Below are 13333 nucleotides of genomic sequence, written 5' to 3'. Positions count from 1 at the left end.
CTACTTCTATCCATATTAATCTCCAGCAGCGTTATCTATTATCATACACCTTGTTTTCCTATTGAACACTGAATTAATACTTATTACCATATTTATTATGTTTTTGTTTGATTACCTTTAATGCTCCATAGTTTTGTAATAAAACCTCTTCCAGAACCCTCTGCTCTATAAGTCGCGCTGAGCCTGTAATATAATGTATAACATCCCGGCTGCCCCACAACTGGTCATATTACTACAACTTCTCTGCTCAGCTACTTTTCTTTGACAAAGTTGTTCTTTTTATCTATTACATTACACAGTTTCTCTCCTGTGACAGAGAGTACAGCGTGTATTGCAGCCGTCAGGGTGGCCAGATGGCGTGTATATTACATTTTATGAACAATCTCACAGTTACTTAATGTCTGTTCTATAAATTGATGAAGAGAAGTCTGAGAAGAGAGGACATTGGACAGCTACAGCCTCGTATGTATGGACTGGGATTTAGGAGTTAGGATTTAGGGGGCATCAGCTAAGCCGAGAACCTCAAAATGTGCAATCGTTTAGAGAACTGTGGGCTGGTTCAAGGGGGGATCATCTCACCTCTCTGGTATAGGGGGCCTGTGGCTCTCCTAAACCAGCGATCGTTCCTTTGGAAGAGTTAAGTGCCCTAAGAGAGTGACTGCACCATCATTTTTTATTCTCGTTATTAAATAGTGACACCGCCCAGCAAGGTAAAGTGCGGGTTCGTTTTTTGCTTTAGAACAGTGAAAATTCTCATTCACATGTTACTGGTTTTGCATATCTAAATATACGGTATACTGTCTGAAAGACACAATGATAAGAGTTGTGCCCCCAGCAGGCAGAGGTGGGAGAGAAGGGCAAGACTGGCACTCTCTACAAACAGTATGTAATTAATACAAAGTGTGTTGGTTTGTCACCTGCTGTCCGTGTGCTGGATGCTTTTTATGATTTATTGTTTACATTTTTTTTTGTATATTTTTATACAACTTTTCAACGTGGGGTAACTTCAGCGTTTTCATCACTTCCATTAATAACATTTCTCTAAGTTCTGTATAATGTTTTGTTCACTGAGCAGGACAGTATTAAATCCCCTCTACCAGATAGGAAAATATAACGTGCCCCCCACCCAGTTGGAGCCCTGGAGGTGGCATTGTGCAGTAGTTTAACCCCAGGGCTGTTCTGTTTCTTTCACAGACCAGGGCAAAAACAAGGGGCAATGGGGTGGGAGAACAATTCAGCGTCAGCTTGTGATTGGTTCGCACAGTCACGTCCCCTCCTTATCCGCCACCATATGAAGAGGATGAGCATCGTTGCTTTATCAGTTCTGTCTTGTAGAACTGGCTGCAGACACGTTAGGAAAACATCTTCTTAGGTGCTTGTGAAGTTTTAATTAACATTCCTCAATAAAACCTGGATCCAGTGAGATCTGGATGCAGCAGATACATCTTAATAAGTAACTGGTCCTGGACAGGCTACATTAGGCTTTCTACACCTTATAACCTGAACTATTTTCTTTATACACTATAACGTCCATTATGCATCACATTCCTACCTGGTGATCAGAGAATAACAGAAGGTAATGGGTCCTAAGCTCTAAACACCATTATGTGCCCGGGGATGGGGGGGAGTCGGAGTAACAGATGCGACAGGGTACAAATAGTCTGTCATTCACGTACAGCAGAGCTCTAAAGGAATCACTGTGGACAGACTGAGACCCCCAGAACCAGCTCTCTGATTCCAGTAACAAGGGGGGCACCCTATGTGCTGTGCACGGGTGCAGGATTGTTTGAAGGGGTGACTAGGTGACCATCCATCTAACTTTATGAGTAATTATACAGTACTTTTCAAATAGTATTTTTTAACCATTTATGCTCTCCTAACAAGATACAGGAGGAATCTCTTCCCCTTGAACTCTTATTTCTTATTTCACAAATCCTTTGCTCTGTAAAGCTGGGTACACACTACAGATAATCACTGTAGATGCAATTTCTGTAACGATTTCTCTGCCACTTGGTGATTTCTCCTCCGGCTGCATAGATGTTGTACAACGTGTTCTAGGCGCTGTGTGTTATTGTTGTATAGATGTTGTACAACGTGTTCTAGGCGCTGTGTCTTATTGTTGTATAGATGTTGTACAGCGTGTTCTAGGCGCTGTGTCTTATTGTTGTATAGATGTTGTACAACGTGTTCTAGGTGCTGTGTCTTATTGTTGTATAGATGTTGTACAACGTGTTCTAGGAGCTGCGTCTTATTGTTGTATAGATGTTGTACAGCGTGTTCTAGGCGCTGCGTCTTATTGTTGTATAGATGTTGTACAGCGAGTTCTAGGCGCTGCGTCTTATTGTTGTATAGATGTTGTACAGCGTGTTCTAGGCGCTGCGTCTTGTTGTATAGATGTTGTACAGCGTGTTCTAGGCGCTGTGTCTTATTGTTGTATAGATGTTGTACAACGTGTTCTAGGAGCTGCGTCTTATTGTTGTATAGATGTTGTACAGCGTGTTCTAGGCGCTGCGTCTTATTGTTGTATAGATGTTGTACAGTGCGTTCTAGGTGCTGTGTCTTATTGTTGTATAGATGTTGTACAACGTGTTCTAGGAGCTGCGTCTTATTGTTGTATAGATGTTGTACAGCGTGTTCTAGGCGCTGCGTCTTATTGTTGTATAGATGTTGTACAGCGAGTTCTAGGCGTTGCGTCTTATTGTTGTATAGATGTTGTACAGAGTGTTCTAGGCGCTGCGTCTTATTGTTGTATAGATGTTGTACAGCGTGTTCTAGGCGCTGCGTCTTATTGTTGTATAGATGTTGTACAGTGCGTGCGTCTTATTACCTAACCATGTCCTTGTTTGTGTTCTTTAAGATGCTGAACCCAGAAGGACACGATGCTTGTAGAAAAATGGCGTCACAGTGGCCGCGCAGCAGTAGCGCAGAGAACAAAGTGCCGCACACACGGATGGATGACGAAGCTGCGATTCAGGTATTGCGTAATCATCCATCCATATTGTCACACTGTGTATATTGCACACTACTCATTGTATCTGTGTGACCTCTGTCCCGTTATTACAGAGATCAGTCGCCTTCCGCTGCGTTACTCTAACACTTACACTGTTCTCCTTCTTGGTCTACATTTGGCGCTATCTATAACCCCCCTCCTCCGCCGCTCACTGCTTCATGCTGTCCCCAGTCCTGTCCCATCACCTTCCTCATTAGATCCTGGCTAATAATCATTTATGCCTGACGTTACGTACCCTAATGTATTGTACCTGGGGACCCGTGAGTGGGAGATGTGACCACACACTCAGGTGTCTAATCCCCTGGTAGGAGCCGCAGAGTTTATACATTTAGTGTCCGATGTGTCACAGAATTCTCCCCATTGTCTTGTCACCCTCCAGTGATTGTCACAGTAACACAACACAACACATTCATCCCAGTGTGACAGCTGTGACGGGAAGAGCTGTGACGGGAAGAGTGGTATTTAAGTACCTAACAATGGAATTTCAGCTGTCACAGACCCGTCAGTTCTTCATACCTGTCATGTCAGCTGGTTAATGGACGCAGTAAATTACAGGTGATTATCCGCGTCCAGGTAACCTCCGTCTCACTCGGTGACTGCGTTGATAATTACTTTAGTGATTATCAGAGATTTATGTGGCAATGAACCCGTGTTTGCTGTACGGTTTCATGGTGTCTAGGTGCATGTTTTTGTCTATTAGGCGAAATTCTGTTTCAAGAAAATAGATGTCTATTTTTTTTATGTGCCTCAATAATATAATTAATAATTAGAATTTATTATTAATCTTCAGTGGAGCGAAGACAGGAACAATGTCTCAGTGTATATTTACAGCAGTTAGCTAGATGTATTTATAATGCTACATTTTATCCAGTCATTCAGAGTAAGTCCTGTAGAATGCTGCAACTTCCTTCCAGAGTCATTGAGTTTAGTGTTATAGAGTTTAACTTCCAATAAAATGACTATAGACTATTCCCGGGCCCCTGGTTAACTGTGCAAATCATTCATTGGGGCCCTGGTCAGATTTGTGTCTTAGTTATTTAGAATTCCCAGCATGCTCCTTACCTACTGCAGATAGAGGTACTATAGTTTCTAATCAGACCTTTGAGGGAGAGAGCAGAAGGTCCCACCGAGGACCCACTGAGTAAGAAAACTCTGTCTCCCACAGAAGTGTCTTTAGTCAGAACATCATCTTCTTCACACACTACAAATAGACAGACAAACCCTAATACCACAACCAGAACACATGGACTGTAACTGTAATCTCTGCATTGTGGATAGCAGCTGATACATTATTTCCTCTCCTCTGTTCTCCTGAATTACTGACATAAATTTTTACGTTTCAGCAAATTTACATTTTTGGGAAGAAGCTGGGGCAAGGAAGCTTCGGGGTCGTGATTGAAGCCACTCACAGGGACACCGGCAAGAAATGGGCAATTAAGAAAGTCAACCGAGAAAAGGTAAAAACAAATTGTGGTTCTAATGATGTTGTACGATGCTACATTGAGGTAATAAATCCTACAGCATCGAGTGACATGGAGTGTTTGTAATCCCCCCGTTACTATTATACGCGGACTAGTAGAGGGCCCAGTAATTGGGATCCCACAGACTACGAACAGTTCATGTTTGTCACACAATTACAGTTCTACATTACATGTATTATTAAATAACACAGACAGATTATCTATTAATGTTGTGATGCTGTTTTTCTTTTTAAGGCCGGAAGCTCAGCTGTGACGCTGCTGGAACGAGAAGTTTCCATCCTAAAAAGAGTTTATCATGATCACATCATCCACCTGGAGGAAGTGTTTGAGACCCCCAAGGTTAGTCCCCGCCTTCACCCAGCCCCTACTTCCTCCCGTTCCCCCGCTTCCACCCGGCCCCTTCTTCCTCCCGTTATCCCACTTCCACCCGGCCCCTTCTTCCTCCCGTTATCCCACTTCCACCCGACCCCTTCTTCTTCCCGTTCTCCCGCTTCCATCCGGCCCCTTCTTCCTCCCGTTCCCCCGCTTCCACCCAGCTCCCACTTCCTCTCGTTTTCCCTGCTTGCTCCCAGCTCCCACTTCCTCCCGTTTTCCCTGTTTGCTCCCAGTCCCTACTTCCTCTGTTCCACTACTTCCTCCCATTCTCCCGCTTCCACCCGGCCCTTTCTTCCTCCCATTCTCCCGCTTCCACCCGGCCACTTCTTCCTCCCGTTCTCCCACTTCCACCCGGCCACTTCTTCCTCCCGTTCTCCCGCTTCCACCCGGCCACTTCTTCCTCCCGTTCTCCCGCTTCCACCCGGCCACTTCTTCCTCCCGTTCTCCCGCTTCCACCCGGCCCCTCCTTCCTCCCGTTCTCCCACTTCCACCCGGCCACTTCTTCCTCCCGTTCTCCCGCTTCCACCCGGCCACTTCTTCCTCCCGTTCTCCCGCTTCCACCCGGCCCCTTCTTCCTCCCGTTCCCCCGCTTCCACCCAGCTTCCACTTCCTCCCGTTCCCCCACTTCCTCTCGTTTTCCCCGCTTCCTCCCATTTTCATCACTTCCTCTTGTTTCCCCTGCTTCATCCCGTTCCTTCACTTCCTCCCGTTTCCCCTCCCAGCTCCCACTTCCTCCCGTCCCCCCAGCTTCCTCCCGTTTCCCCCGCTTCCTCCCAGCTCCCACTTCCTCCCGTCCCCCCAGCTTCCTCCCGTTTCCCCCGCTTCCTCCCAGCTCCCACTTCCTTCCATTTTCCCTACTTCCTCTCGTTTCCCCTACTGCCTCCAGTTTTCCCACTTTCACCAGTTCCTTACTTCAAGTTTTTATGCTTCAGGAGCCTGTTTTTTGGTGACATCTTTGTTTATTTTCACGTCTGTGAAATTCATGTTCTTGCCACAAGTTTTATCACCACAGTTGCATAAATACAAAGTTTTCTGTCATATAAGGATAAGGATTTGTTGTTTTGAAATGTCATTTATTGTTCTGCCTAAAATACTTGGAAAATTGATGTTGAAAGGGCGCTGTAAATAATATTATATAGGTGATTCAGTCTGGACTAGGAACAGTTAAAGATCTTTCAGATTTGCAGCTTTAGAGCTGCAAAACGTCTGCCAAATGTAAGACAAAAGTTTTGCGTCAATTCCCAGTGAATGATCTTTTCCCGCCATCTAAACAAACCACCGTCTGCGAATACGTCTTTATATCCCCATACGTACCTCTGCACTGACACTGAGAGGGCGAATCACCAACCTGTAAAAGCTTGTAAAAAGTGCAAGTAATGCTGACGCTGGTTTAGTTGTTATCAGGCTCTTGATTGGTTGTCAGGTGTCTGTATTTGCTCATTAACTCACATGGTCTCTTCCTGTCTCTGTTGGTTTTGCAGCGAATGTACCTGGTGATGGAACTCTGCGAGGACGGGGAACTGCGGGAGATACTCCTGCGCCGGACGCGGTTGGCGGAGAGCGAAACAAGACACGTTATTCACAGCCTGGCGTCCGCTATCGCCTATCTTCACAAGAAAGGTATTCTGTTATACTCGCTGCTGACGGATAGTTGTCTGTGCGGCACATTTATAAAAGGAGAAGAGATTTTAACTTAATTGGAGCCAAGTTCTGCATATAAGCGCATGTCCAATTAATGTAACTGTGAACTTCATAAAAACCACAGAAAATGTATAAAAAGTCACAATAAAATAAAGTACAAATGTCCCTATTAATGCACGCTGTGCGTCGGACATTGGTGACAACTGAAACATTTGTTAAAATGTGGAAATATTCCGTAGTTTCCAGAACTGCAGCTGTGTAATTATAATGACTTCTAGTACGCCCTCTGCTGGTAACTCTGTCACATTGCAGAAACATGTTTAATAATTCAGTAACGTTAATAACATGTTCTCAAATTATCAGGATACACACTGAACTGACCCCTGTGTTTGTGAAGGTTTAATTTGCGAGCGGGCTGAAATGTGTAATAATACGTAATATGTTTACTTAGTAACAGGTGGTAACTGGAATTGTCTTACATTATGTGTGTGTATGTGTGTGTGCATATATATAATATATATATATGTGTGTTTATGTGTGTGTTTGTGTGTGGGTAGTTTCAGTTTCCGAGACATAGAAGCTGCCGACTGACGCAGTCTTTCTATTTTCGCAAATATCCCTATTTTTCTGTCCAGTGCGTTTAGAGGTCCGCTCCAGTTTCCCGTCCCCTGGGACTGTTCCGTAAAAGAGGATGTGTCTACTATTGTGGGGTTACGGATCCCCCTAAACACGACCATTCTATAAACTGTAAAACATCACGTCAGCGTCCAGCCGTAGAGCACTCTAAGGTCGCCCCTCTTTATGAATTGTATCCTTTAACTTTTTCTCTAACAATACTGCTCAGTTTTACCCTCTTTCATGGGGACATCGCGCTGTCTTCCTTATATATGGAGCTTTTGTGTATTTCTTATGGCAGCTGAAGTACAAATACAGAAGTTAATTGCCCCCTTTTCATCCCTTTGTCTCATTTATCAGTAACCTCTCCCAGTAAAACACAATGACGTATATTTGCGCGGGTACAGAGGTGGGTGTATTCATGTCTGCGCTCCATCCGTCAGCTCCTCCTCAGTAGAAGATGCAGTTTTACTTCCCACAGTTGCTGCCATCTTGGCTATGATCCACGTACTGACGTAACAATGAGGTGTATTAGCAGAAATTTGGGCAACTTTTGGTATATAAACAACAATAAGAATCTGTTGTAATGTTTTCAACGAAGAATCCATTTAGCTAACTATGTAAATATGTGCAATTTATTGCAAAATCATTCAGAAAAAATAATGATTATTGTACAAAGGAGATGTAATATGTAATAAAACCACATAGCCGATAGGACAGCTCTGCCTGATTCTATATTTGTATATCCGTGAAAGTTATATACATGCAGAAATCGGGGAAAATTTTTGTAATAAAGGGCAACGTGGATACACAGATCTAACACCGGCCGATGGCTCTGTTTATTCAGTGTTAATATAGATGTAAACCAGGGACAAATGCAGGATTTGTAGAGGGGGGTTTCCACATCATGCCGCCAGTGGGTGTGACCAACATGCATGGGGGCGTGGCTATAATTTTAGACATTGCTTGGCTGCTCTCCAACTCTTCCTATCCCCATAATATACACGGACAATGCTGGGTGCACTACTGTGCACACAGCTCTCCCTGTTCAAGCAGAGCTGTGTGAAACGGGAGCAGGGTCCAGCTACCTTAATTATACAGTGCCCTAGGTTTGGAGGGGGGTTTCCAGGCACTAGGAACCCTTCCCCCTTCAGTTTGCCTATGGTAAACATCTGGCTCGTCCCTCAGTCACACATGGCTGTCACCAGCATCACAGAGGAGATTCCATATGAAGTCATAGTTTTTCCTAATATTATCCGATTTACCCAGATAAAGTCATAGTCTGGAATATTAACCCTGATTCCTACCCAAAGATAATATTACCACGTACTTGTATCCTTTTCATTATAAACATGAGGGACATCTATTATCCAGGATGCTTCTAGCTTTCCAAATAACGGTTTCACTGTGCATAAAATGTATTCAATTTATACTTATAAATGGCCCCTGTCTTTCTCCACATTGTCCCTCGTATTGCCACCCCCATTAGACTGTTTATCAGAGCTCCTCGCAGTGACTGGAGGTGATCTGCTTTCTTCCTGGTTTTTTGAAACGTCTAAGTGACATGTTTCTGGATCAGTGATCACATGCCTGTATCATGTTATTTTCATGTTACTGCAGATATCGTGCACAGGGACCTGAAACTAGAAAACATTTTAGTGAAGAGTAACGACGGACCAGACGGCACGAAGGCGACGCTGAACATTAAGGTGAGACTCCGGATAAGTCGTATGATTCCTTCTTCGTCACCTTGGTCAAACTTTCATCCGTAAGGAAAACTAAAGTCTCAAACTGTCCGACTACGACGGTCACATGTTCTACAAGACCACGTCCTAAGGCGAGCTCAGGGAGGACTGAATCCTCCCGTGGAGCAGAAGGATAATCTGTGAGATCTACAATTAAAGACAAGTATTTCTCTAAATAAGAAACATTACACATTACCCTTTTTATATTGTTTAGAATTAGAGGCTGCTTCGCTTCCACTTTTACAGTGATTCGTCCACATTGCAGCAACGAGGTTTCCGGTATCGGTTCTTCTTTGTGTTCTTGGGACAATCTGAAAGAGCAAAGGAAAAATTAATATTTAGAATAATGATATGGGCCCATAACAATGCTATCTTTTATTAGGTTATGTTTAAGCATAAATTGAAATGTTACCACTTTCATGATAGTGCCTGTTTAGTAGTCAGTAATACATCTTATAATGAGTGTATTTATATACATGTAGAATGAATGAATGTTTATTGACCATAAAATCCGTCAGCAAAATAAACCAAGAAACATCTATAGACTTGAAGACAGCGCTGTGCATTACACTTCACAACCTGAAGGTGGCGCTGTCTTCAAGTCTATAGATCATCATCAGTTATTTATATATGTTTCTTGGTTGCCTCCTACACAGACTGTGTGGCTAATCCTGGTTGTACTTAACCACAGTGACCAATCAGAAGCTTGCTTTCATTGTCACGCTTGCATTACACGGGTAAAAGTTCATTGCTGATTGGCTGGTATGGTTCAGTTCACGCTCAGTGTGTCTTACACATGTGTTTTGTATGTGGAGTAACCATGTCTGTTCTTCTCCTGGTAGGTGACAGATTTTGGTTTGGCCGTGCAGAAGGGGGGAGTTGGCAGTGAAAATATGTTGCAGGCTACCTGCGGGACCCCTATATACATGGGTAAGTGCACAGGTGAAGTCTGTCAGGTTGTCTGTTTTTAGGTGTATTTTATATACATATATCTGAGTTACCTTTTAGGTTTATGTGATAAAAGGATTCATGTAGCATAAATCTTCTGTAACCCGGAGCAGCCAATCGGACATCTAAGCACCTGTCCGGTGGGCGCTGAGTTACATTATGCAATATCCTGTTTTCTGAGCTGTGTATTCAGCTCAGCATAAAAAAAATACCGAAAATGTATATTTTACCCCCCTGTTCCTGCTGAAAAGTCTAATTTGAGGCATTAGATGAGTCCCTATATTTAATAGGGCTTCAGGTGACTCCAGCAGGGGTTATGTATAGAATTAGATGAGGCCCACGATGAGCCCGGTCCTCCTGCAGCATCAGCAGCCGACACATCAAAGATGTAAAAAGTCTTATTTAATGCACCTCTGTACCGGCCCCATCTGCCGTACAGTCACTCAGAACAATTAAAAAGTCACCGATCATCTAGATATTTAGCCAGTCATCACTTCTAGGAGAGGACAACGTGAGCTGCAGAGGTCTGTACATAATTCATTGAAACATCTGCTGCCTTTTCTCTCGTCTGGGAATAAATTAGACCCATCAGCACATTGGTCACGCTGCGTGTTTAAGCATTTATAAGTGTTTTGTGTATTATTAATATTAGTGTTTCGTTCTTTACCGGCAGCTCCCGAAGTGATCAACGCCCACGATTATAGTCAGCAGTGCGATATCTGGGGCATTGGAGTCATAATGTATATGCTGTAAGTAGCTGGTACTTATCTGTGGACGCAGTAAAATGCGTCTCCGATTTCAGACCTCCTCTATCAGGGCACGAATGGACCTGTCGCCCACGTTTTCTGGGCTGAACCAATATTCAGGGAACTAGTTACAAGTGATTGATTATTGGTTCAGCCGAAAAAATGGCTGCCTCGACCGTCTGTGTGTGACCGGTTCCTTTTAATAGTTCCCTCCGGCAGAAACGTTTAATTGGCCGCAATACATTTTAGAAGCAGCGTTTTGACTGTTACATTTGCATTGTGAAATTAGACTCCTGCAACTAAGAATAATTTGTGCGTCGTATAGTTTAATGTGAAAGCAACGAGTGCCGTCATTATTTCCACAACTGCGGTTTCAATTATAATCCCCCCCCCCCAGATAAGACGAATTCTCTGAATATGTCATTGAAGATATTTTGTATTTTTTAAACACACAGATCATAAAGTGGAAACAATAGATAAATCGTAGCAGATTTCTCTGCTCTCTCAAATAACTAATTGTGATTTTCATTATTCCGACTATAATATCTTTATGTGTCTGCAAAACAAATAAAAGAAATTAGCATTTTGATGAGTATCATTATGTAATGGTGTATTCAGTGACAGTTGTGGAATTGGGTTACACTCAACGCTGGAATAATTGACTACCAGAAAATGACATTTTTTTAAAGCATTTATTAGTCAATAAAGTTAATCAAAGAAGCTTCGGGCCCCTACAGATCGTCCGCTTCCTCTATGAGGCTATAATTTGTGGCAGGGCGAGTTTGCTGGTTCATAGACACAAATATGCTAGGATTTTGATTGGTAAATAATTATATGTCCCTGACACTTAGGGGTAAATTTACTAAACGGCAGGTTTGAAAAAGTGGAGATGTTGCCTATCATCATCATCACCATTTATTTATATAGCGCCACTGATTCCGCAGCGCTGTACAGAGAACTCATTCACATCAGTTCCTGCCCCATTGGGGCTTACAGTCTAAAATCCCTAATATAGACACACACACACACACACACACACACACACACACAGAGAGAGAGAGACTAGGGTCAATTTTTGATAGCAGCCAATTAACCTACCAGTATGTTTTTGGAGTGTGGGAGGAAACCGGAGCACCCAGAGGAAACTCACGCAAACACGGGGAGAACATACAAACTCCACACAGATAAGGCCATGGTCGGGAATTGAACTCATGACCCCAGTGCTGTGAGGCAGAAGTGCTAACCACTGAGCCACCGTGTTGCCTATAGCAACTAATCAGATTCTAGCATTTTGTAGAGTAAATGAAAACTAGAATCTGATTGGTTGCTATAGGCAACATCTCCACAGTTTAGTAAATGTGCCCCTTGATATCATTTGTCGCCACAACATAAATAGTTGATAAGAGTCACAAATTAGCATTTTTTCATTAATGTTGTTTTGTTCACAATAATGTTAACTATAAATTATGAAGAAAAGTTTTTAAAATAAAACGACATTATTTCATGAATCGGTCGTACACCGTGAATTTGGGATATATGTTTTTCCTACCGGTCCTGTAGGTTTTTTGTGTACGCAACGCTAACATAATGGAGTCAGCAGTTTTACTGCTGAAACATTAAATGGGAGCTAGTGACCTCACAGAGGGGTGACCCTCCGTTTGTATTGATGGCTGAATAGTGGCGTAGCGGGTAAATGGCTGCCTGTGGATGGCAGAGATCCGTACAGCGCACGTGTCATTAAGCTGTTACGGTCGGCGCAGAGCTCAGGAAGACCTGACGCCAACACTTGTATGTACGTTACATCACTCTGTATCTGTTTGTCTGAAGGTTATCCGGAAATCCGCCATTTATGGGCACTTCTGAAGAAAAACTTTTCCAGCACATAAAGAAAGGGAAGTTAAAGTTTTCGGATGTATTGTGGGAAACAGTCAGCGACGCTGGTAAGTGCCCACACGGCCTGACAAGCTCTTGTTATATGTTTATTTGAAGGACAGAATCAGCATGTGTGGCTATAAAGGGCTTTTAATAGTGGTTAGACTCCTGGCTCCGGACTGCGCTCCCGGGACAGCGAGGGACTGGAGAATAAAGGGGCCTTTTACCAGCCGAAACACCGCGGCGTGACACAATATTGTTCTGCTTACTTAGGAAAGGGTCTGATATTGATTGATTACATTAGTCCTGTGTCTTTACAATGAGGAACAGCGCTCCCCCTTTTATTCTCCAGTATCGTAGAGAGGGACTAGCATGGGCTCTGTGCGTCCAGTCCGCACTTCTCGCTTACAGCACTTCTTCTGCTTATTTTCCCACTCAAGAGGTCGTTTGTAACATTAAGGAACAGTTGTATAGGGCTATTTATTGATTATTCCATTACTGGCTGTGCCACAAGTCTCTGTCCCTTCATCCACTGACGACGGAGTAAAGGAAGTTATTGTACAAAGGGCCTCACAACCAGAACACACAAAGTTCCTCTACTGGGCAGAATTTGTATTTTTATTTACCTTTTCAATGTACCTGCAGGATATTTTATTAGTCTTTCAATTATCAGTGCAGGAAAAGTTTTTTTGGGCCCACAGAGATATTATACAGACCCTGTAGTGTTTTGTAGTTTGTCAGTTTTCAATCATTGTTTTTGTTTGTTTTCCTGCAGCCAAAGATGTTCTGCAGAAACTTCTGAGAGTGGATCCTGCTGACCGGATTACGGCCAATGAGCTGCTCGACCATCCCTGGCTCACTGTACGTATCCCTCATAGTGTACTATATGCAGGCAAAGTG

The 13333-nt window shown here is 43.3% G+C and overlaps 1 protein-coding gene across 2 annotated transcripts in view; it reads left to right on the top strand.

Annotated features, from left to right (window-relative positions):
- The window catches only part of STK33 (serine/threonine kinase 33), a 37440-nt gene that overhangs the window by 19314 nt on the left and 4793 nt on the right, over positions 1-13333 (top strand). For both annotated transcript variants that reach the window (XM_075187620.1, XM_075187619.1), the window contains 9 exons: positions 2858-2974; positions 4354-4467; positions 4726-4830; positions 6348-6486; positions 8743-8831; positions 9710-9797; positions 10489-10564; positions 12389-12501; positions 13209-13294. In XM_075187620.1, coding sequence (XP_075043721.1) covers positions 2858-2974; positions 4354-4467; positions 4726-4830; positions 6348-6486; positions 8743-8831; positions 9710-9797; positions 10489-10564; positions 12389-12501; positions 13209-13294 — 927 coding nt within the window. The remainder of the gene's footprint in view (positions 1-2857; positions 2975-4353; positions 4468-4725; positions 4831-6347; positions 6487-8742; positions 8832-9709; positions 9798-10488; positions 10565-12388; positions 12502-13208; positions 13295-13333) is intronic.

This window comes from Mixophyes fleayi, chromosome 10 (assembly GCF_038048845.1).
Source record: "Mixophyes fleayi isolate aMixFle1 chromosome 10, aMixFle1.hap1, whole genome shotgun sequence".
Classification (NCBI taxonomy): Eukaryota; Metazoa; Chordata; class Amphibia; order Anura; family Limnodynastidae; genus Mixophyes; species Mixophyes fleayi.
The sequence above is the reverse complement of the archived record's forward strand: the minus strand, read 5'-3'. Positions and strand labels throughout refer to the sequence as shown.